Source organism: Ochotona princeps, chromosome 3 (genome assembly GCF_030435755.1).
Source record: "Ochotona princeps isolate mOchPri1 chromosome 3, mOchPri1.hap1, whole genome shotgun sequence".
Classification (NCBI taxonomy): Eukaryota; Metazoa; Chordata; class Mammalia; order Lagomorpha; family Ochotonidae; genus Ochotona; species Ochotona princeps.
This window is the reverse complement of record NC_080834.1, coordinates 85375715-85400518: the sequence shown is the minus strand read 5'-3', so window position 1 is coordinate 85400518 and position 24804 is coordinate 85375715. Positions and strand designations below refer to the sequence as shown.

At 47.1% G+C, this 24804-nt stretch overlaps 1 protein-coding gene across 1 annotated transcript in view; it reads left to right on the top strand.

The window, feature by feature from the left end:
• GPR156 (G protein-coupled receptor 156) overlaps window positions 1–24804 on the top strand; it is a 74578-nt gene that overhangs the window by 37278 nt on the left and 12496 nt on the right. Inside the window, exons 3-8 of the mRNA XM_058661292.1 lie at window positions 2032–2161; window positions 2408–2518; window positions 14295–14420; window positions 15307–15402; window positions 18796–19032; window positions 24562–24717. Of these exons, the coding sequence (XP_058517275.1) occupies window positions 2032–2161; window positions 2408–2518; window positions 14295–14420; window positions 15307–15402; window positions 18796–19032; window positions 24562–24717 (856 nt within the window). The remainder of the gene's footprint in view (window positions 1–2031; window positions 2162–2407; window positions 2519–14294; window positions 14421–15306; window positions 15403–18795; window positions 19033–24561; window positions 24718–24804) is intronic.

Sequence of the window (24804 nt, the reverse complement as noted above, 5' to 3'; positions counted from 1 at the left end):
AAACAAGAAACCTAGTTATTAGTGATCTAAACAGGTTGATACATCACTGTGAGACCCAGGTTATTCCTTGTTGATGAGACCACCAGAAGAGCCTTTGTAAATGTTTTATTTACTAATTTATTTATTCACCAAATGCCTACAGTAGGCAGAGCTGGGGCTGGCAGAAATCGTGAACCCAGAATCTAATCCATGTCTCTCCCTCAACCATCACCTGCTTCCTCCCTGAGTGTACATAAGGAGGAGGCTAGAACTAAAAGGGGTGCCAGGACTCAAACCCAGGCATTCCAATATAGGCTTCCGGTGTCCCAAGCAGCATCTTGTCCACTGCAGGCAGTGCCTCACATACAGGATCATGGATATGACCATGGGAAGATTGCGTCTGGCTGTACCTGTAGACCAGTTTCAGATCAGTAGTAACCTGTGTTTTAGATCAGTGGTAACATTGGTCTCACCAAGGAGCTAGTTTCTTTTAAAAAGTGTTTGGGAAGCTAGTGGTTAACATTGTTCTTACATGGAGTCAGAGGAGGCAGACCTTAAATAAATAGTGGATGGGGTTAGACCTTAAATTTGGTTGTAGTAGATTTAAAATAGTCTCTTGAAGTGGATATTTTTGTGTTGGCCTTTAAGATAATCAAGAGACCTAGCAAAGAATGTGTTCTTCCTTTGTTATTTAAAATTAGCAGAGGCAGGCATCAGCCCAGCATTTTCTTTTTCTTAAAGATTTATTTATTTGAACTACACAGAGAGTTACACACAAAGAAGGATCTTCCATCTGCTGGATTACTCCCAGATAGCCTCAACAGACTGCTTTGAGTCAGGGCCCGGAGCTTCATCCAGGTCTCCCACAGGAATGCAGGATCCCAAGCATTCGGGCACATTGGCAGGGAGCTGGATTGGAAGTGGAACAGCTGAGACTTGAACCTGTGCCCATATGGAATGCCAGTGTCACAGGCAGAAGTTTCATCTGCCATGTCACAATGCTGCTCCTTGTCCCAGCTTTTAAGACACTGCTTGGAACACCTGCATTCTACATTGGAGTACCCTTGTTCTTGCCCCGTGTTACTGTCACTTCCAGTTTTCTGCTAATGTGGACTGTGGAAGGTATTGGTGATGGTTCAGGTAATTAGGTTCTTGCTAATGGGAGACAGGGATTGAATTTCAGCCTGGTGCTGGTCCAGCTCCAGCTGTTGCAGGCATTTGAAGAGTGAACAAGTAAGTGGAATCTCTCTCTCATATTCTCTCTCCTTCCTGCTTTCATTCCCTAATTTAAATAAATGCATATTTTAAAAGTATAGCTAAATGCAATTATCACATGACTGTTAAAAATATTTACATTTTTTAAATTACATTCCAACTTGTTACTTTGATTCATTTGTTAACAGTCACTTCAACAAGCCTAGTTTTCCTTTTAGGTTAATCCAGGTTCTAAAACTCTGCTGATGCCCAAGATTTGTCCACATCTTCCGTGAACCTCCAGGTTGCTCTCTGACCTCATTTAAAACTACTCCAGAAAATATTTCCCCTAATTTTCTACTTTTCATCCCTGTTTCTTCATTCTCTCTTGATCCTGTAGGAAAAGACAATTTGCATATCAAATAAATACTGTAGAAAACCTCTTTCTAGGTAGTAATTTACCTCATAGCTCATTTCTAAAGGTTCCAGTTGTCTCTGTGGGTTTCCACCTGCTGGTTGTTTATTCACTAAACTGCATATAGATCAGTCCCTTAGCAACCATAAACTTCCCAGATAAAATTCTGTCTCTGATACCACCTGTTTGTAGGGAGTCAGCTTTATTTTAAAAGACTTGGAGTTCTACAAGAAAGCAGGGTCAGGGTTTGGTCCTTTTGAAAAAAAAGTTAAAATATATCATACATTTTCATGAGGATGTAAGGTGTGGTCTTTCCACAGTGGTCCTTCCTTCTGAGGTTGCCTTGGAGGTTAAGCTGGTGTGGAGAAACTTTGATCTTTCAGGGTCCCTGCCTCCAAGACCAAGGATCAGGGTTGAAGTCTTCCCTCCCAATTCTGTTGTAGGATTGTGAAGATGTCCAGCCCCAATCTGAATATTGTGACCTTATTGGGCAGTTGTCTGACTTACAGCAGTGCTTACCTCTTTGGGATTCAGGATGTTTCAGTGGGGACCTCAATGGAAACTCTCATTCAGGTAGGTGATGTTTTAAGATTTTTTTTTTTTTAGAAAGTAACATTAACATTTTGCTACATTTTTAAATCAGTTGCTCCTCTGGGGGCTGGCTTCCTGTACCTCTGATGTGGGCACTGGCAGGGGCTCCCTGGGACACTTAGGCAGAGAGGCCCACTTTGTGCCTCTGTGCCCTCTGTGGGATAAGGCTCTGTAGATCAGAGTGCGCGGAGAGCTGACAGTTTCTTCTTGGGACTCTTGCACCTATAGATACGACTGTCCGTGCTTTGCATCGGCACCTCCCTTGTGTTTGGCCCCATTCTGGGGAAGAGCTGGCGACTCTACAAGGTGTTTACTCAGAGGGTTCCGGACAAGAGAGTGGTGAGTAGGCATCCACTGTATTGTGTGTGGTTGCAAACAGCAGCTCCACTGTGGACTGAAAGCTACAGAAGCTTGTGTGGATTGCTGGGCCCAGCTGATGTTCTTGGGAGTCCTGTGGCACCATTGAGATCCAGGCCTACAAGGCCCCAGAGAGTCAGCACTGTTGGGAGCTAGATGTTTGAACAAAGGCCTCGGGCCCTGTAAGAACGTGAGAGTTGGCCACCACCTGGTACCAGTATGAGAGAGAATAAGAAACCCAGAAAGACTGTTGCTTGGTGCACATATAAGCCAGTAGAGGAGGGAGAGTATGGTTATAGAGAAGCTATTGCAAGGACATGATTTTCATTCCTGAAGCACAATTCTGTTCTAGGTAGAAACTGGTCCTCTGAACTGAGATGGAATGGGGCTGGAGCAGACAGCCAGGGAGAGGACACCAAGAGTCAACCTAGAAGCTATGTGTCATCCAGGCCATATGCATGTCCCTGATAGCAGATGTCACCTGAGCCACATCCCTGTCTTTATCAGGTTCTGTGATAGTGTTCCCCAGAAGTGTCAGTCTGCTCCAGCCCTGCATATCACTCCGTTGGAGCCTGCTCCTTTAGAATGATGACATTTTGTTAAGTAAATGTTGCTGAATCCTGGTGAATATTTATCAAGCACCCAGTTGAAAGTAACTATACAAATGAAGAAGACTGCCTAAAGGCATAAAAAGTTCATCCATCAGGCAAGAACCCTAACTCCTTTTCTACAGACAGCTTTACTGAGGTGCAGTGGACACAATAGACAACACAAAAGTAACTTTTGACAGATATGTTCACCCATGAAACATGGTAGAGGTGAACATATCCATCAACCCCGATAGTTTCTTCTCGTACCCAATCCTTATGTTCCTTCCCCTGTGCTCAGAAAACCACTGATTTGCTTTCTGTCTCTCTAGTTTAGTTTACGTTTTCGAGAGTTTTACAATGGGAGTCACACAGTATGTACTCTTTTGTCAGACATATTTTATTCACTTATTTTTTTAAGAAGTTCATTTCCTTAAAATCAGAATTACAGAGAGAGGGGGAGATACAGAAATAGAGAGAGATCTTCCATCTCTCACTCACTTCCTAAGCAGTTGCAATAGCTGGAACTAACCCAGGTCAAAGCTATAGCCAGGAACCTGGAGTCAGGAGCTTCATCCAGGTTTCCAAAATGTGGCAGTTGTCCAAGCACTGGGCCCATTTCCCATTGCTTTTCCTAAGCCATTAGCAGGGAACTGGACTGGAAGTATAGCAGTTGGTTCATGAACCAGTACCAGTGTGGGATGTTGGCATGTCAGGTGTTGACTTTACCTACTATGCCATAATACCAGCTCCTGGAAGCTACTCCTAAGTGCAAAAAACACTACATTCAGAGTATAGAAAGAACTTAATCAAGTTAATAACAAGGAGGCAAAAAAATCTAATCTTAGAAATGAGTGAAAGGTCTGAGCACATTCTCATCAATAAAGATATGTGGATAGCAAATAAGCCTAGAAAAAGATAGTCAAAACTGCATTCGGGAAATACAAATTAAAGCCACAATGAGATACTATTATATACACTGTTATACAACCTACACTGTCCTTTCTTCAATGAGTTACATCTGTGCCTTCATTAAAAATAGATGTGATGATCTATTTCTGGACGTTCTGTCTTATTAATGTGTTTGTTCGTATTGACTCCAATACCATATTGCCTTGATTTCTATGGCTTTGAATTAAATTTTGAAGTCAAAGGGTATTGGCTCTCCAGCTTTGTCCTTCTCTTTTGCCCAAGTCCTCTGAATTTTCATGTGAATTTTGAGTCAATCTGCTAATTTTTTTTAAAAGCTTTATTTATTTTTATGGGAAAGGTAGATTTACAGAGAGAAGATACAAAGAGCAAGATCTGCCGTCTGCTGTTTCACTCCCCGAGTGACCACAGTGGTTGGAGCTGAACCTAAGGCCAGGAGCCAGGAGCTTCTTTGATGTCTCCCACATGGATGTAGGGCCCCAAGGCCTCGGGCCATCATCTACTGCTTTCCCAGGCCACAAGCAGAGAGCTGGATGGGAAGTGGAGCAACTGGAACATGAACTGGTGCCCGTATGGGATCCCAGAGCATTCAAGACAAGAATTTAGTCACTGAGCCACCACACAAGGCCCAGTCTGCTAATTTATATAATAATTCTGTTGGGACTTTGAAATTGTGTTGAATCTATAGATTAAATTGTAGATAGTTAATTTCTTAATATTATGTCATTTGACCCATGAATATAGTATGTTTCTCTGCTTACTTAAGTCTTTAACTTCGCTCAGCAATTTTTTGGGTAATTTTCAAAGTAAGCCTTTCACATCTTTTATCATATTTATTCCTCAGTATTTTGTGCTGTTATTTTTAAAATTTCACTTTTTTAATTTCTTCTTCTTCTTTTTTAAGATTTTATTGTTATTGGAAAGCCGGATATACAGACAGGAGGAGAGACAGAGAGGAAGATCTTCCATCCGATGTTTCACTCCCCAAGTGAGCCGCAACGGGCCGGTACGCGCCAATCCGATGCTGGGACCAGGAACCTCTCCCGGGTCTCCCACGCGGGTGCAGGGTCCCAAAGCTTTGGGCCGTCCTTGACTGCTTTCCCAGGCCACAAGCAGGGAGCTGGATGGGAAGTGGAGCTGCCAGGATTAGAACCGGCGCCCATATGGGATCCCGGGGCTTGCAAGGCGAGGACTTTAGCCGCTAGGCCACGCCGCCGGGCCCAATTTCATTTTTTTTTTTTTTTAAACTTGCATCCATTGGTTCACTCTAGCTATGGCTAGAGCTGGGCTAGTCCAAAGCTTGAAGCCAGAGCTTCTTCAAATCTCTCATGTGGATTCAGGATCCCAAAGACTTGGGCCATCGTCTGACACTTTCACAGGCTATTAACAGGGAGCTGGATCAGAAGTGGAGCAACCAGGACAGGAATCGCTGCCCATAAGAAATGCTCATACTGGGCCCGGCGCCGTGGCCTAGCGGCTAAAGTCCTCGCCTTGAAAGCCCCGGGATCCCATATGGGCGCCGGTTCTAATCCCGGCAGCTCCACTTCCCATCCAGCTCCCTGCTTATGGCCTGGGAAAGCAGTTGAGGACGCCCCAATGCACTGGGACACTGCACCCACGTGGGAGACCCGGAAGAGGTTCCAGGTTCCTGGCTTCGGATTGGCATGCATCGGCCCGTTGCGGCTCACTTGGGGAGTGAAACATCGGATGGAAGATCTTCCTCTCTGTCTCTCCTCCTCTCTGTATATCCGGCTTTCCAATAATAATAAAATCTTTAAAAAAAAAAAAAAAAAAAAAGAAATGCTCGTACTGCAGGTGGAGGATTAGCTTGTTATGCCATTGTGTCGGCCCCTAAATTTCATCTTTAAGTTAGTTATTGTTAATATAAAAGCATGTAATTGCTTTTTTATTGCTAGTGGGTGGGAAGGTCAAGGAATAGGGAAAAGTGGATGAGACCATTGTTTCCAATTTTCTTTTTCTTCTTCCTGTATCTGGGAAAAGAAGGGAGAGAAGGGGAGAAGTCACACCCAGCATCCTAACCACATTAGTACTTGGAGATGGGGAATGGAAACCCAATGTCATCCCCGGATGCCGGATATGGAGTATGGGTATGAGGTTTCTACTCAAATGGTTTTGATAGTTCTGAAATGCTATTTATTTCATTGCTCCAAAGATGAAGAAGTCCTTCCAAGATCTACTGACTAACATAGCCCACCTTAAAGTCTCCCTATTCCCAAATACTTGCTGTCAACACTTGACTGGAAGAGTTGTCCAATTTGTTGTTGTCCATCCTCTGCTATGACGTTAGATGTCCTCTGCAGGTCCAATGGACTGTCATATCCCCCATGTTCATCTGGGCATGCCATCCACTGCACTGCCTTCGGTAACCAAGGAGGCCCTGTTCTGACACATGCACTCCACAGTCAGACCACAGATTCTTTTTTTTTTTTTTTTTAAGATTTATTTACTTTTTATTATAAAGTCAGATATACAGAGAGGAGGAGAGACAGAGGGGAAGATCTTCCGTCTGATGATTCACTCCCCAAGTGAGCACAACGGCCAGTGCTTGCCGATCCAAAGCCAGGAGCCAGGAACCTCTTCCGGGTCTCCCACGCGGGTGCAGGGTCCCAATGCATTGGGCTGTCCTCTACTGCTTTCCCAGGCCACAAGCAGGGAGCTGGATGGGAAGTGGAGCTGCCGGGATTAGAACCAGCGCCCATATGGGACCCCGGTGCGTTCAAGGCGAGGACTTTAGCCGCTAAGCCACGGCGCCGGGCCCCAGACCACAGATTCTATGATTCTCACCATAGTTGGAGTTCTGAGTCCAGCAGTTCAGCTGGGGGGCGGGGGGAGGGCGCGAGGGAGAGTGGGTCTCCAAAGAAACCTCCACAGAGGTGACTCCAAACCTGATTCTTTTGTGTCCTAGCCGGTACAGAGTTTGGCTCAGTTTGTCACCCACATTAGCCTACACACACGCTGATGGCTGCAGTGTTGGGTCAGTTCTGTCTCCCATTCCATCTCTTATGCAGATCAATGGATGCTGCAACCCAGCCCAACTGTGTCCACCACACACTTGGCCCTCATGTACACCAGCAGGAACTATGGCCTAATCAAAGCAACCCCCAATAACCCTTCCCCCAGCCCTGGTTCTTGTGCATGCTGGCCATGTTGGTCCAGTCTGTCTCACATCTCATTCAGCTTTTGTACACACCAAAAGGTGCTGCAGCCTAACTCAGCTCAACCAGTCCCACTATCCAGCCCACACTTATGCTGATGGATGCTACATGTCTAGCCAGGTCCACCCCAGTCCTGGTTCTAATGCTCACTGGTTGGAGCTGCCACCCATCAGAGAAGTGTCCACAGTTTCCCTACTAGGCCCTCCCAGCCCCGGATCTTGAAGTCTCAGTTGGTTTTGCAGTCTTGCTTGAAAGGACTTGCCCCCACTCCCAGCACTTGCCAGCTGGTGCTGCGGTTAAGCCCAACCAGCCTGCACTTACTCTGGCTCATGCATACTCCAGTGGATATGGTTGCTTAGCCCAGCCTGACTCTCCCCCTAACCCAGCTCACATGTAGGCCAACGAGTATTGTAGCCCTGCATAGCCAGGTCTGCTCCTTGTCCCAACTGTCACACTCACCAGCGGGAGGAATGATCCAGCAGGAGAGTCCTCAGGCCCCCTAACCAGGCTAACCACGTCCCCATCCCCATGGCCTTGCATGTGCTAGTAGATGCCATGGCCCAGTCTGTCATGGCGTGCCTCATCTCAGAATTTGCCAGCAGGTACTGTAATCTGGCCTAGCACAGTGTGCCCGATTCTAGCTCGTGCTGGTGGGTGCTACAGCTTAATTTGACCTAGCTATCCCCGAGTCCTAGCCTTAATATGAACTGACTCGTGCTACAACCCAACCCATCCTGTCCTGCACCCATCTTTTTTTCTTACATCTATCAGTGGGTGTTATTTATTTATTTATTTTAATTATATAAATCTTATTTTTAATAGTTTTTACATATTTGATTAGGGTGCAAAGGGTTAAGGGCTAAAGGAAAGTGGGTGAGACCATTGTTTTCACATTCTCTTTTTTTCCTTCCTGTATCTGTGGGGAGGAGAGAGATAAGGGGAGAAGCCACACCCAGCCTTCCAACCATCCCAAGGTCCCTGATGTGGGGCAGGCTCCATGAGTCCTGCTCTAGTGGTGTTGATAGTTCAACAGTTCTGTATTGTTGCCAGTCTTGCCAATCCACTCACAATGAAATCTCCCCAGAATCCACTGGTTGAAATAGTCTACCTTAGTGTCTCCATCTGCCCAGATCTTCACTGCCAATGGTTGGCTGGGGTAGTTGATCAATTTGTTCTGTCCTCTGTCCTCTGTTATAGTACCAGGTGTCCTCTGCAGGCTCCAGTGTACTGCCATATCCTCCATGTGCACCTGATTAGGCTGTCCACTGCTCTAAGCCACTGAGGAGGCCCAGCTCTGACACATGTATTCCATGGTCAGACTATGGAACCTGCAATTTTTTTCATGTTTGGAGTTCTGAGTCCAAGTGGTTCAGTTGGGGGATTCCCACACTTACTTCATCTGAAGTGATCCCAGACCTGATTATTGTGTGTGTATGCCAATACAAGATCCGGTACAGTCTGTCACCCAAATTGGCCTACGCACACACTGTTAGTTGCAATTGCTGGGTCAGTTGTCTCCAGCCCTGTCTTCTACACAAACTAATGGGTGTTGCAGTCCAACCTAACCCTGCCCACCACACACTCATCCCCCACGCGAACCAGTGGGAGCTGAAGTCTTGTCAGAACAACTGGCAATAACTCCCAATAGGCCCACCTCCTGCTCTGATTTCCATGCTTGCCAATACATACAGCACACTGGTTCTGTCTGTCTCACATCCCATTCAGCTCTTATATGGGTCAGTGGGCACTGAAGCCTAGTTCAACCCAACCAGCACCCCCTATCCAGCCCACATATTTGCCAGCAGGTGCCACTCTCTGTCTAGCCATCCCCGTCCTAGCCCTGGTTCTCATGCTTACCAGTTGGAGTGGCAACCCAAGAGGGAGGTGTCCACAGTTTCCTTAATGGGCTTACTCCCACTTCTGGAACTTGCACTCTCCAGGGGTTCTGCAGTTTAGCTCAACAGAGTTATCCCCTTGTGCCAGCATCTGGTAGCTGATGCTGTGGCAAAGCACAGCCAATCCTCATCCCCTCTGGCTTATGCATGTACCAGTAAGTACAGTCCACCCAGCCTGGCTTGTCTGTGATCCAGCTTACATGCAGACCAACAGGTATTGTAGCCCTGCCCAGCCTGGTTTGTCCCCAATCCCCGCTCTCATGCTCACCAGTGGGAATAGTGGCCCAGCAGGGGAGCTCCCTGCAGCCCCTCCTACTGACTTCACCCACTTACCCCAGGTATCACCTGTGCTGGTTGGGTGCGAAGCTCATCTTGGCATGGATCACCTCACCTCGGCATTTTCCAGTGGGTGCTGTAGCCTGGCCCACCATGCCCATCCCCAGTTCCAGCTCACGCTGGGGGGGACTATAGCCTAGCCAGCCCAACCATCCCCCAGTCCTGGCCTTAATGTGAACTGGCTGGTATTGTGGCCCGACCTAGCATGACTCACATACCATTCTGGCTCTCGTATTTGCCAGTAGGTGATATGAACTGGTGCAGCCAGGCTTGCCCCTACTTGAACCAAAGGTGAACCCATGAGTACCATAACCTAGCCTTGTCTGGGCTGCTCCTTTTCTTGGTTCATGTGCTTACCTGCAGGAACTGTGTCCTGACAGAGGAGTTGCCAAGCTTCTCCATCAGAACATCTCCCAGTGCCAGATCTCACACACACCAGTGAGTCCATGACCAGCCCTACTGAGTCCACCCCCCGTGCTGGCAGGAACAGTGGTCTCTCCTGACCGGCTCTCACCGATTCTGGTTCTTACTATTAGGTAATACAGCCCAGCCAGCCAAGCCTAGTCCATACCCAACACAGCTCATGCATGGCTCAGCAGGGGCAGAGACCTAGCCCAGCCTGTCCTACACCCACCCTGGTTATCATGACACCAATGGATGCTGGAGTTTAACCCAGTCTGGCATGCTCCAGACCCAGTCAACACCTATGCCAAGGGAGAATAAAACCATGTCCAGACCAGACTGCAGCCCCCACTCCGGCCCCCGTGCTCAACTATGGGACCCACAACCCAGCCATGGTGTCCCCCTTAGCTCCCCAACCAGGCCTGATCCCAGCAATGGATCTCTTGCGTGGCAGTGGTTGCTCTGACCCAACTTAACATAGCCACTCCCCTGTCTTGGCCTTTGCCTTTGGATGCTGCAGCCTGGCCTGGCCCAGCTGGCCCCTAGTCCTAACTCTCTCTGGCAGGTGCTGCAACCTGGCCCTGCTCAGTCTGCTCTCATCCCTGGATCATGTAGGTATGGCAGCCTAGCCCAGCATACCATGCACTGCATCCTTGTTTCTGCACTTGCCAGTGGGCTATGGTTTTGTTTGGCCACACCTGGTCCACCCCATTCTGAAACCAACTCACATATTTGCCGACAGCTGGAGCCACCTTGCCCAGCTTGCTGAACACCCAGGCCTTGACCACATGCTCATCAGCAGGAGCTATGAACCACTAGGGAAGTTACTCAGGTTCCCCCACTTGGCACATTCTCAGACCCAGATCTCATGCATGCCAGCAGGTACTTTGGCCCTTACCTGACATGGTCTACCCCATCCATGCCAGCCTTTGTGTGAGTTGATACAGTCTGGCCCACTCAACACCATGTTTTAGGGTGCTCACAGGGGTGCTGCAGGCTAGACCTGCTTAACTTGTTTTCGGCCAAGTTGTATTGTTGAGCGTTCATGAATTCCATGGTCACTCCTAACTCAGCCCATCACCATCCCAACTCATAGGGTTGGGCCCACATATCTTCCACAAAATCTACACCCAGACCTCATTCTCTTGCATGCTGGTTGGTGTCATGGCCCATCTAATGTGACCCATTCCCTGATCTGACACTCACTGTCAGGTCCTGGGATCTAGCCCTGACAGACAGGCCTCCAGCCATAGCTTGCATGTGCACTGGCATGTGGTGGTCAGCCACGTTCCATGCTAACAAGCCCAACACAGGACTCCCATGTAGGCTGGTGCATCAGTCTGATCCATAAAGATCTTCAGGTCTCTCCCCTCCAAACCACCAGGTCTCAGTCCCCTCGCTTACCTGCAAGTACAATGGCCCTGTCGTTGGGTGTCCCTCAGGATTCATTCCTCACCTACACATAGAGTGGCCTTATCCATGGATGTCCCTAGGCAGTAATTCCATACACCCAAGACCCCAGAGATCACCACTGGACAGCCAGTGTGCGAAGCCTGGAGCCAGTTGGTGCTGTGGCCACCCACAAGCCCAGGACCCTTTCCCCTGCCTAGCAGCAGTGGATGAGGAGCTAGGATCCCCAACGGGAAGCCTGGACTGGCACAGGTACTCCCAGCCAAAGCCACATGGCTGGGGGATCCAGACACCCACACTGCTGCTCAGACTTACCTGGACTCCTGCCTAGTGGGTGTTATGAACTGGCCCAGTATGGCCCATCTCCAGACCTGACCCACTTGGTGGATACTATGATCTGGCCTGGTCTGGTTTACTCCCAGTCTTGATTCTTGCACTCGCCTAAGGATACTGTTCTAATAGAGGAGTTCCAGCTTATCTACTTTATTTAGTGTTTTGTGAAGAATTTGGAGTTTTGTTAAATGCTTTTAATGTGTCTTATTAAGTTGATCTTTTGTTTTTAGTTTATTCAGATGATGGATTACAAGAAATGATCTTAGAAGGTCAAAGCAACTCTGCATTCCTATTCTACTTGGTCATAATGTATTGTCCTCTTTGTGTATTGTTAGGTTCTTACTCATACAATTTTGCTTAGTGTTTTTGTGTTCATGTTATTAATGGGCATTGCTCTGCAATTTTCTTTTCTTGCAATTTTTTGCTAATAGTAGTATTAGGATAATGTAGTCTTGATAGAGTTAGAAAGTATTTATTTCAATTTCTGGAAACCTTTTATATAATTGTACAATTGGTACTCACAAATATTTTAAGTACTTCACAATGATGTGTTACTGAAAAACACTATTGGACCTGGCTCAATGGCTCAGTGGCTAATTCCTCTCCTTGTATACACCAGGACCTCATGTGGACAGTGCTTTGTGTCCTGGCTGCTCCACTTCCCATCTAGCTCCCTGCTTGTGACCTGGGAAAACAGTGTAGGATGGCCCAAAGCCTTGTAACCCTACTCCTGCATGGAAGACCTAGAAGGAGTTCCTGGATTCTGACATCGGGTTGGCTCAGCTCCGGCTGTTGCAGACATTTGGGGAGTGAACCAGGAAACAGAAGATCTTTCTCTCTGTCTCTCTTTCTCTCTGTAAATCTGCCTTTCCAATACAAATAAAATAGTAATGATATGATAAAAAAAACACTACTGTTTTTGCTTTTACATACATTTTAAGCCCCATGTAATTTATTATTTTTGTTTAAATAATCAATTATCTTTGAAGATATGTGACAAAAGTAAATGCTGCATTTTGCCATGTCATGACCTTTTACAATGATTTTATTTTTCTACATGAATCCAGTTTCATCTGGTATCATTTTTCCTTTTGTCCCATTATCTGCCATCCTAGTGTATGTTAGTGATGAATTCTTTCAGCTTTTAGACATCTGAAAGTCTTTATTTTGCCTTTGTTTCCAAAAGATACCTTGTTGAGTATAGAATTCTGCATGAAGGTTTCATTTTCTTCCTTCAGTACCTTGAAGCTGATTTTCCACTGTCGTCTTATTTGCTCTTGTGGTGGACAAGTCTGTTTTCTCCCTTATGTTTCTCTACACATAGTGTGTCTTTTCTGATTGTTTTGTCTTTGTCACTGGTTTGGAGCAATTTGATCAGGCAGCTGATTTGTATTTCCCTCGCAGATACCTTAAACCATCTCACTGGCTGTGTTCCTTTACAGGTTGCTAAAAGTTCAGATCCACGTTTCTCTCCCAGTTGATGAATGCTGTGTATACTCCTTGCCTGAGCCTACATCATAGTTCTTTTTTTCCTCTCTTCCTTGATATTTTTCATTGTGTTTATCCTGTCACAGCATGTATATTTTTCATTTTAGTTTTTATAGTCACAAAAATCACACATTGTCATTATTTTAACTGAAGGAGTTCATACATTTATGAAAATCCTAAAAATTTCTCCTTTACCCACTTCATCCTTCAATACCACCCCAGGCGTTAAAAGTAAGAGTGGCAGGTGCTGTGGTGCAGGGGGTTAATCTGCCTCTTGGTATGCCAAGTTCCCACATCAGAATGCTGTTTCGAGCCCAAGCTACTCTGCTTCTGCTGCAGCTTCCTGCGAGTGCAGCCACTGCGGGGATACAGGATGGCTCAAGTAGGTGGGCCTCTGCTATTAATGTCAGAGACTTTGATAGAGTTCCTGATCCAACCCTGGTTGTTGTATACATATGCAGAGTGCACTAGTATATATGAAAGCTGTCTCTGCCTCCTTTGCTCTGCCTTTCAAATTAGATAAAAATAAATGAACATGGGCCTGGCGGCGTGGCCTAGCAGCTAAAGTCCTCGCCTTCAATGCACCAGGATCCCATATGGGCTCCGGTTCTAATCCCGGCAGCTCCACTTCCCATCCAGCTCCCTGCTTGTGGCCTGGGAAAGCAGTTGAGGACGGCCCAATGCTTTGGGACCCTGCACCCGCGTGGGAGACCCGGAAGAGGTTCCTGGTTCCCGGCATCAGATTGGCGCATCGGCCTGTTGCCGCTCACTTGGGGAGTGAATCATCAGACGGAAGATCTTCCCCTCTGTCTCTCCTCCTGTCTGTATATCTGACTTTGTAATAAACTGAATAAATCTTAAAAAAAAATGAGCATTTTAAAAATAGCTACCAGCAATTTGATGTGAAAACTACCACATCTCTATGTGCTCATATAAACATATCTAGAAAAACTATTGTATTTAAGACCCCTTAAATCCTTGGCCAAAATGTAGGATATGAAAAAATTAAACAATGATAAGGTTCATGGTGACAATGATGTTGTCAATATAGAGTTCCTAAAAGTTTACTGTGTTTCATCTTTATAGACTTGAAGTTTCCTGGGGGCACTGACTGGCCTTGTTCAGAGCACACGGGCCACCTTCACTCCTGTGTTGTATAACTGGAAAACAAGGGCAAGTTTGAACCTTGGCTCTTTTGCAGATCATCAAAGACCTGCAGTTGCTGGGGCTGGTGGCAACCCTGGTGATGGCTGATGTGATCCTGCTCGTGACCTGGGTGCTGACTGATCCCATCCAGTGCCTGCAGATCCTTGGTGTCAGTATGACGGTGAGGGGCTCAGTTCCTGGGTGTGTACTGTATGAGTGTACCTTATGTGTGTACTGGACAGGCCTCTGTGGAAACACAGGGGTCATTGTCCCAGCAGCATTCTCCTTGGAACAAGAAGATGAAGACTCCAAGGGGAAGGAGCGTCAGGGACTGTGGCTACCATGAGCACCTTATCCCTTCTGCTGGGCGGCTGCCTTCCCTTCTGCTCCTCCTGCCATACATGCCTTCCTGGAGGCCATCCACTGAGATGTCAGCACACTACAGTCTATCTGACTATGGTCTCTGCTTCCACATTAGCAAAATAATGAGAACTTTGAGCTGCAGAAGTTGTCTTTCTCTACCTGTAGAGAGATAGAGGTTGTATTTGGAGATGATCTGTAAGATTTGACTCGAATCCCAGTTCTACCAAGCTACCAAGTTATTTAACTTCTTTATGTGCCTGTGTCCTCATATGGAACATGGAGGTAATAATACTGTTTCATAATGCTGAGGTGAAGATTAAATGAAACAGACAGCTGAAGGACTTAACTGTGTTGGTATATCACATTCAGTTAATAGGAAATAGTGTGTGTGTCTCTAGTTTCACACTAGACAGTTCGTCATTTTGCTGAGCCAATGCTTGAGTTGTTGTGTCAGGGAAGTATGTAACTGAGGGACAAGCCCTGCTGCCACAGCATCCCCATGTCAGCACGATCAAACCAACATATGCTTGAGTTCAGAGTGCCTCTCCTTCCAGTGGTGTCACTGTGCTCTATGGTTATTACTGCCTAAAGGGGAACTTATGTGCTGCAGAGTTCTCACTCCAAGGTGTACACCAAGATCCACTGTGTGTGTGTGTCTTCAGTAATCATGGGTGTCCTCAGGCCTGACTCTCTGTCCCTCCTAGGTGACAGGGAGAGACGTGTCCTGCTCTTTGACCAACACACACTTCTGTGCTTCCCGGTACTCTGACGTCTGGATCACTCTTGTTTTGGGATGCAAGGTTGGTAGCCTCGTCTCCTTGGATGAATCTGTCTGTCATGAACAAAATGCACTTGAAGAAGGAGCCACAGGATTGATGAGGTCTGCTGATGAGGAGAGCACTGTCGATGCATTATCTCACAGCCATGACCCTTTCTATTTCCTGTGCTTTTGATGTGTTTGGAGGTCACGCTGGGTGCCTTCATTAAGTCTTCCCCCAGACCACCTGGAATCTACCCACTGCTTCTCTTGTTTCTTGGTCTCCCCTGCTTCGTACTCAAGGGCAATGATGAGAAAACAGCCTATCCAGCTGCACTTGGCCTGCTGAGGGCCCTTATCATGCCTCTGGTGTCTTGAATATTTGGGTCAGGCCCACCTGACTTTCTCATGCTGTTTAGGAGCAAAACTGGCTATAGACACAGCAGTATCCATGGTGTTTTTTGAGGGGCTCCAGCTGCCTCATGGAGTCTCTCAGCCCCCAAACAACCCAGTGTGGGTGGAGTCTGCACATTGACCATCAGGGCAGAGCCATCTGGTTGACTAAGTACTGACAGGGCAGAAGGAGTTTTTGACATAGGTTGGAGTTCTTTAAAGGTAAATTTCCTGACTCTACTACCCCTTGAAGAGAGTTCAGGTGGTTGCTTCTGAGACACAGGCCTGGGGATGGACAGGCCCGCACAGGAAATATTGCTTTTAAGCCATGTTCATTTTCTAAAGGAGCTTCCAGGAAGTGAATAGATATGGATCTCTAGGATCTTGCTAACGTTGAAGGATGTGGACTTTTTCAGAATGCGACAGAACTGAGCTTGAATTCTGCCATGCCCTCTCGGAGCAGTTCCACATTCTGCTTTCACACCGTTCCAGCCCATAGCCAAAGCTCAAGAAGTGTCAGTGCTGCTGCTTTTCTGTCCTCTGCCTCCAGTGGTTTTGCAAACACACTGCCTCTCCTGGCAGCTGGGTCCCCGTGGGAGAGCATGCCCTCCCTAGCACAGAAACCTAGCCCTGCTCCCCCAGCAAGACACTCTCTGGCCCAATGGATCCTTCTCCATTGTCCTGCTTTTTTTTTTTAAGATTTATTTATTTTTATTCCAAAGGCAGGTTTTTACAGAGAGAAGGAGAGACAGAAAAACCTTCTATCCATTGGTTCACTTCTTAAGCAACCACAATGGCTGGAGCTGAACCAATCCAGAGCCAGGAGCTTTTTCCTGGTCTCTAAGGCTTTGGGCCATCCTCCACTGCTTTCCCACGCCATAAGCAGGGAGCTGAATGGGAAGTGGAGCAGCTGGGATACAAACTGATGCCCACATGGGATCCTGGTGCTTGCTGGCAGAGGATTAGCCAATGGAACCATCATGCTGGCCCATCTCCATTTCCTTTTATACACTTCCATTTCTTTCTACTTCACTGTAATGTCTGCAGGAAAAGGAGAAAGATGTTAAACATCTGAAAACTGAGCCAGACCGCCATAAATCAACATCACCAGAGCAGCACCCTAGTCTCCACATGAAGTTCCAAGACTCCCCACCAGAACCTGTTGCCTAACCTGTACCCCTTCCTCTTCCACAGTGAATGTGAATGACACAAAGATCAGCCGTGAGCCATTCAACAGGAGCCATGAATGTATAAAAGCTTTATTATCTTAACCTGCCTTTGATCAAGAATTTATGGGATTAAAATATTTTAGTAGAATCATATTTGACCATTTTAGAGTCACAATATTATTTTCATTTTTAGGAAGTCTTATTTATTTGTTTATAGAATAAGCACATCAGCATCAGAGATAGAGAAGAGATCTTTCATTTGCTAGTTCATGCCCCAGATGCCTACAGGTCTATATGCCCCAGGGTCTATACCAGGCTGAGCTGAAGCCAGGAGCCAGGAATTCCATCCTGGTCTGCCCCTTGGGTAACAGGAACCCAAACACTTGGGCCATCTTCCACCGCCTTCCCAGGCACATTAGCAGCGAGCTGAGTCAGTAGGAAAGCAACTGGGACTCGAATATATGGGATTCTGGAGTCACAAGTAGCTGCTTAGCGCCCTCCCCACCCCCCGCCACAATAGCCCCACTGGCCTCCTGTGTCCTTGATTCAGTGATGATCCAGGTGTGGGACCGTGAACATTAGGGACACCTGGAAGGCATCACTGCCCTGTGGACTCCTCCTTGACTGGCCCAACCAGTCCTCCCAAACCATATCTTTAGAGCTATCTCTGCCAGTGGGGCTGGCTGGTCATGTGATGACAGGGTTACTGTGAAGTGTCCTGCTGACACTTGACTGTAATCTCATTATTAGCTCTCCCTCCAAGTGCCTGTTCCCTCCTCTACTCCTTCCCCTGTGGCATCTTGGATATAAACATAGTCATCCTGATCCTACCGGACCTGGCACTTAGAAAGCCTATACCATGCCTTCTGTCTTGCACCACTGTTTGCTGCCCTATTCCTGGTGTAGCACATTGCACATAGTCGCAGAGGTGAGTGTTTGTTGCATTCCAGTGTCTGTATTATTGATTAAAGCTTTGATCTCGTTTGAATGCAGCTCCTCCTGGGAGAGGCAGCACTCACTAAAAGGTGCCGTGAGTTATTTTCGCCTTAGTACAGATGAGAAATCTGAGAGCAGGTTTTTATTCCTGGGAAGAGGAAAGAATAGGACCCAGGGTGCCTTGTGTGGGGGCAGGGTATATCACAATGAGTGGAAAGTGTAGATGGAGCATTTGCTGCCAATGCTACACGACAGCCTTACCCGGGTCCCAGCCTGCCTTTGTTCTCCTCTTTTTCCACCCCTCATCTCCCATAAACATTCACTGGCACAGAGCCTCTGCTGGCCTAGAGAGATTCTTTGTGTAGATTGGAAAAAGGCATCCCTTCCAGGCAGATGCAATCTCGCAGGTGCAGAGCTTGGCAAGCAGATGGTGCCTGTGGGCATATGAGGAAAAAGAGCCCCTTCCCCCAGGCCCTGCCCCTGCCAATGGTGCATGACTTGACAAGCAGACCACAGGTCAGTTCTGGCTTGCACGTGGCCTGCAGCTTTGTGCATTACAAAACTGCATAGCAGTTGTTGTGACGCTCCCCACCAGCAACACCAAGTGCCCACTGCCCTCCTGGTGCCTGGCAGTCCTTTCTGAACAGTTTTACCCCACTACATGACCCTTCCCCCAAGAGCCCTGATGACTGCCTTGCTGACTTCATTGAGTGGTGCTCAGTCAAGGCCAGGGAAACCGTACCGATTAAGAACCTACCAGGTACAAGGGTCTGCTCTGAGGATTCTCCTGTGCATTCTCTTTGTGACCCCTCCTAGCAACCCTTTAAGAGAGGTGTTCTTTGTTCCAGTTCTACAGGGGCTGACCCTGACCCCGAGCCTGATGCTCTTGGACCTGTTGAGCTACTTCTCTAAGCCCTGGGTTCTCCTCTCGCTTGCAGGGTCTGCTCCTGCTGTGTGGTGCCTACCTGGCCGGCCTGACCGACCATGTCAGCTCGCCGCCTGTGAATCAGTCCTTAACTCTCATGGTGGGGGTCAACCTCCTGCTACTGGCTGCTGGGCTGCTTTTGGTGGTCACCAGATACTTGCAGTCCTGGCCCAACCTGGTCTTTGGACTCACATCTGGAGGCATCTTTGTTTGCACAACTACAGTCAACTGCTTCATCTTCGTTCCCCAGGTATGCGTTCGGGGCCCGGGTCAGTGGGGAGGGAGGTACCGGAACAGGTATCTTGGTTACTCCCATGATTTCTCCAGTCATATGACATGGCTTACTTTGTTTTTTTGCTGATAGTTTTTCATGTCATTTATTAGAGTTTAAAGAAAGACAAGGATCCTAATGAGCTGGGCCTCCTCTGTCCCTGCTCTGTGTCCTGGAGGAGGTGGATTCTGTGCTCTGGTCAGCAGGAGGGACAGCCACAGTGGCCAAGCACTAGCAGCTGCCCCATTTCACCCTCACAGCTGCAGGGCCTGTTCCTCAGAGGCTGCTTTCATGATCCTCTTTTCCACCCAGCATCCCTCTTCTGCTTCACTTGTTCCCAAGCCCCTCTCCGTCTTACCAGTATTGTTCTGGGAATGAGGAAATTGGAATCTCTTTCTAATTAGTTATTGCAGAATCACAGTGAAAAACCGATTTGGAATCTCTTTGACTTAAGCTCCTTTCTGTTTTTATTGGAGGAAAATTTAGAACATTCCTCTTCTTTTTACAAACAAGGAGAAATCAAAATGTGTTTCAACTATGAGGATGAAGAAAGAAATGAAATGAGGGAGGAGGACAGAAGCAGAAATAGCCAGTGAAGAGGGAGAATGGGAATCTGAGGCAACAGAGAGGAAAGTCATGCATTTTGGTTCATGTTACGCCCTAGGGACCAGTGAACAAGATATATCCAAGTTAATGAACTTGGCAGAAAGCATTTTCTCCTGTCGCCTTAGCTTTTCTTTCCTTCCTCGTGAAGCCTCTTTCACTCACCTCTCCTGTTGGGATCCCATTCTGATTCCCACCACAACTTCTGGGTGATGATGAACTACTTCCTCATGAAAGAATTCATCCAAAACTTAAGTGTGTAGGTTTCAGTGTATTTACAAAAGGGAAAAATTCACTTTGAGGCATGATAGTGTGAAAACACACATACATCATTTCTGAAGTATGCATTTTTAGAAGGCATTGGATTTGTCTCATCAATAAAATTCAGAGGGTATTGTCTCTTTTCAATTACAATAACCCACCAGTCAAAGGACAAAATCTTAGAGAATGAAATATTGAGTAAGAATGAAAGATATGGTATTAAATTTCAACCCCCAAGGCCTGGTGGCTAAAGTCCTCACCTGGTACGTGCTGGGATCCCATATGGGTGCTGGTTCTAATCCCAGCAACTCTGCTTCCCATCCAGCTTCCTGCCTGTGGCCTGGGAAAGCAGTCAAGGATGATCCAAAGCCTTGGGACTTTGCACCCGTGTGGGAGACCCCGAAAAGAATCTGGGCTCCTGACTTCAGATCAGCACAGCACCGGCTGTTGCAGTCACTGGGGGAGTGAATCACTGGACGGAACATCTTCCTCTCTGTCTCTCCTCGTATCTGTCTATATAACTGACTCTGCAATAAAAATAAATAAATCTTTAAACAAAAAAAAATTTCAACCCCCAGTAGAAGCTTGGGATGGGCAGTTGGACGCTAAAAAAAATATCCAATGACTGGTTAATGTAAGGAAACAAAACCAATAAAAATGAGAAACTAAAAAATATAGGGAACAGACCCGTCAATAAAATTTATGAATAAAACAGGAGCCTCTGAAAGAACACTGGAATTTGGAAAGGAAGTAATCATTAGGGAACGATTAGAAGATCAGCCCTCTTGATTTGAAACAAGACTGCCTTCTGGGAGAGGAACAAATCAGCAATTCCTGGGACATGGCTTTCTCTTGACCTTCAGCCCTCCCCACTGCCCACCTTGATCTCTAAGCCTCAGCTTCTGGTGTCTGAGCCTTAACCCATGGCCTGTGGCAATTTTTTTTTTTTTTTTTTTTTTTTTTTTTGTATACTCCCAGTCCTCATTGATACAAAATGCAGGGCAAAGCCTGGACTGTGATGTTTAGGGTTGAACTAAGCCGCAGTGAGCTGTTGAGTTGGCGAAGTGGGAGTGGCAGTGGGGATTGCTGGAGGATGCAGGAACAGGTGGGTACACAGTGCTGGCCTTTCTCTCACCTCTTCCGCTGGACTTACCCTCTCCCTCCGTTGTTTTCTTGCTCTCTCCTTTATTTCCTTCATTTTTTCTCATGATTCTTTTTTCCTTTTGAATTAAACATGGTATAAAACTCTAAAACATAGTGCAACACTCTACTGTATTTTAGGTATTGAAGGCACGTTCTGTTTTGACAAAGTGAAGTTTTATTGTGGTTTGTCCCTGAATTTATTTTCTCCTCTGGCTCCGAGGACTTTGATATAGAAGAATGGTTCTCCCTGTGAGCCTTGCACTGTGTATTCCCTAGAAAAAAAGTAGGACACCAGGTAAATTTGGTAACGTTGTTAAGGAGAGCTATGGAGAGGGCAGGGATGGCGGTTTGCTGTGGAGTGGACTCCTGCTTGCCATTGAGCTTTCACAGGGCACTGTGATGGGAGGGGGTTGCTAAAAGCAGAGGCACAGATGCACCCCCAGGGCACTAGGAGGTGCTAGAGAGTTGGGTGAAATGGATGTCAGTGCAGCAAGTGGACCCAGCAGTGTTCTACACAGGCACTCAGGAAATGCCTAAGTGTTTATGCCAAACGCTGAGATCATCACCAGCAGTCAGCCCGCCTCTGCTCTCTTAACCTGAATGCAACCCGTTCCTCCATCCTCCCACTCAGAGGCAGGAGGGTCCTGAGGCACACTATTGCTTTCTGCTCTAGCACCTGAAGGGTTTCACCTGCTCCTCCATGATCTTAGGACTTCTCTGCCTAATGGCAACTGATGTCCCAACACATCTGCCAGACCAATGAACTTTTTAAAGCTTATTTGTTCCTGTAGCCTTCCATCCATCTGTTAATTGCTGGGGACATGCAGTTAAAGCCATGGCCCCACCTCTAAGTCTAGTGGGGAGCTGACATGAAAGGATTTGCAATATGCCTGTTAAGTGCTTTGAAGATGGCAAGTCATGCAAGGTCAAGGAGGGCGCACCCTGACTCTCTGGGAACTCAGTCGCACCTCTGCAGGAAGTGGGGTGTTTGGGGTCAGCCTGGAAGGAACAGCGAAAGTTCATGGAGCATGTGGAGGAGGGACAGTGGGTGGCACCGCAGATGGGATCACACCACAGCCAGCAGCAAAGAGATGTGAGGGGCAATCTTCTGTGGGTATATGCTGTGCTTGGCCAAGAAGCACAGAGCGAAATAAGAAGGAAGTGGCAGGAGGGCAGGAAAGCTGCTCTGGTGAGCTTCTGCGGACCCTGGGGCACCTGTTGTAAATTTGACATTTAGCCTAGAGTATTAATTTCCTGTTGCTGCCACTGCAGACTCAACACCTTACCACAAGCACACCTATAACATCTCGGAGATCTAGAGCTGAGAAATCTGGGGCAGGACTTATTTGGCTAAACCCAAAGTGTCAAAAGGCTAGCATCCCTTCTGAAGACAGGAAGGGAGTCCCTTTTCTCATCTCTGCTCCTGCACTTGTCGGCTCAGGAAGATGGCCTCTTTTTCTGCCTTCCGAGCCAGCAGAGAGACATCTTCAGTTCTCTCTGACTTGTTTCTGTTGTCATGCCTCCTGTCACTTCAACCCTCCTGTCTCTCTCTTGTGAGGACTCATGTGCTCACCTGGCTAATCCAGAGTAGCCGCCCCATCTCACCACCCTTAATCACATATGCATCACTCTTTCTCTATGTGAAGTAATGCGTTCCCAGATCCCAAGCATGAGGAGGTGAATGACTGTCTTTGAGGGACCATTACTCATCCTACCACACCCATGGGACCCACAGGCTGTGAAAACAAGTTTTTTTTTTTTTTTGCGAGGTACTGGAACTGGCATGTGAGGATCATTTACACATGTACTCTGGAAATCCTGAAAGGGTCAAGTATTAAGAGTCAGGATCTTTGCCAAGGAGGCTAGCAATGTGGAGATTTAGTCAAGGGGCCCCTTGGCTCTTGGGTACCAGCTCAGGGAGCAATGAACCAGAAGTCTTGCAGGAACATTTACACCCAGGTTGGGCTGGTCTTCCAGGGACCCTGCAGAGAGGGCTGCGACTAGGGGTGCCAAGGAAATAAAGGAAGACCTGTGTGGTTAGTACAGGGTGGGCACTGAGAGAGATCAAGGCAGCACTGCTAGGATCAGTGCTAAGAGAATAATAGCTGCCTCGTCTGCTGAATGCCATGGAGTGGCCCGTGGTGTCAGTGGCCAGTAGATCCTGAGTACGTGAGAAGCCTATGACATCCCTCTGTAAAGAGGAGACCGCCTGAGAGGGTGCATGCCTGTTACTTGGCACAGGCCACACAGATCCTGGTACCCTGAAGATTCACGCTGCGTCAATAGAGGACCTGAGAGGATTTGGATGTACATGGAAATGAATGGCGACATGTAGAATCCTATGTGAGATTTACAAAATTTAGGTCCCACTGCATTGTCAGTGCTTGATGAGTGAGCTGAAACAGTGGTCACCTCAGCTTCATTAGAGCAGAAGAGTCCTCAGCACCCATCACCAGGACACTTCATTATGGGGAGTCCTGTGGGCCAAAGGGATGCCTCCACCTGCACATCACTGGCATCGACTGAGGGCACACAGCATCCCGCAGGCCCCAGAGCAGCTGCCTCCTGTGAATGTTCTAGGCTCAGCCCCATCCCTGTTCAGTTAACCTGTGCTTCTGTAGGTTGTTTCCCAAGGCCAGCTTATTCAAAAGAACTTTCTCTAAGACCACTGTAGCTGATGGTCTCTCTCCTTATGAACTGTGAGAGGACACGTGCTGTGGCCTGGTACCCTGTTTGCTGCTGACTGTGTGAGCTTGGATGAATCACGCTCCTCAGCCCTTCAAACGATGGTCTGGTCTCAGATGCAGTATCATCGTTCCCATTGACATGGGGGTGGTTTTCTGCCTGCCTGAGCCTTGATTATTCATTGGATTGAACTTTCAAAAGGAAAGAACTGGGTTTTCAGTGACAGCAAGCACACCATTAGCCAAAGGATAAAAAATAATTAAGAACCACTAGGTACGACACAAAGTAGTTTCTTTCAAAACAAATGATGCTTAAATTGCTTGATCTCTGTGATGACTACGGTTTTGAAACATGGCTCTAGAAGTATATTTCAGCTCTGGTTTTCTTCGATTAGTTGGTAGTAGACAGGTAGGTAGGTTTATTATTTACTTGGAAGATAGAGTTACAATGAGAAAGGGAGATGCAGAAAGGAACAGAGACAAAAAAAGAGAGTTGTTTTTCTCCCATATGGGATGTCAGTGTCGCAATCAGCAGTTTAACTTGCTATACCACAACACCCGCCCCTAAAGTTTTATTGGCTCATCTAACCTGTCATATTCTTCCTCTGTTATTTTTAAACTGAGATAATCTTAACATTCCCTGTACTTTCTGGTGTTCCTGTCTATGAGTCCTCCAGGGTAAAAGTATATTCTGAGGGGAGAATAGTTCGTGCATATGTGTGTCTGTGACCGTGCCATTCCATGGTGTTGACAAGGAAGAATGAAGGAATGTGTTTCTGGGTGTGTAATTAAATAAACAGCATGCGTTCTTTAACAGCTGAAGCGATGGAAGGCATTTGAAGAGGAAAACCAAACAATCAGATGCATGGCCAAGTATTTCAGCACTCCCAGCAAAAGCGCCCATGCACAGTATGGTGACGAGAACTGCCACCTGAGGGGCGAGAAGAGCTCCATGGAGAGGCTTCTCACAGAGGTAAGCCACTCCCCTGCCTGCTGGGGGCAGAGCTCCCATCATGTGCCACGCCCATAGGTGCCCTCATTGCTGAGGTTCTCGTTTCCT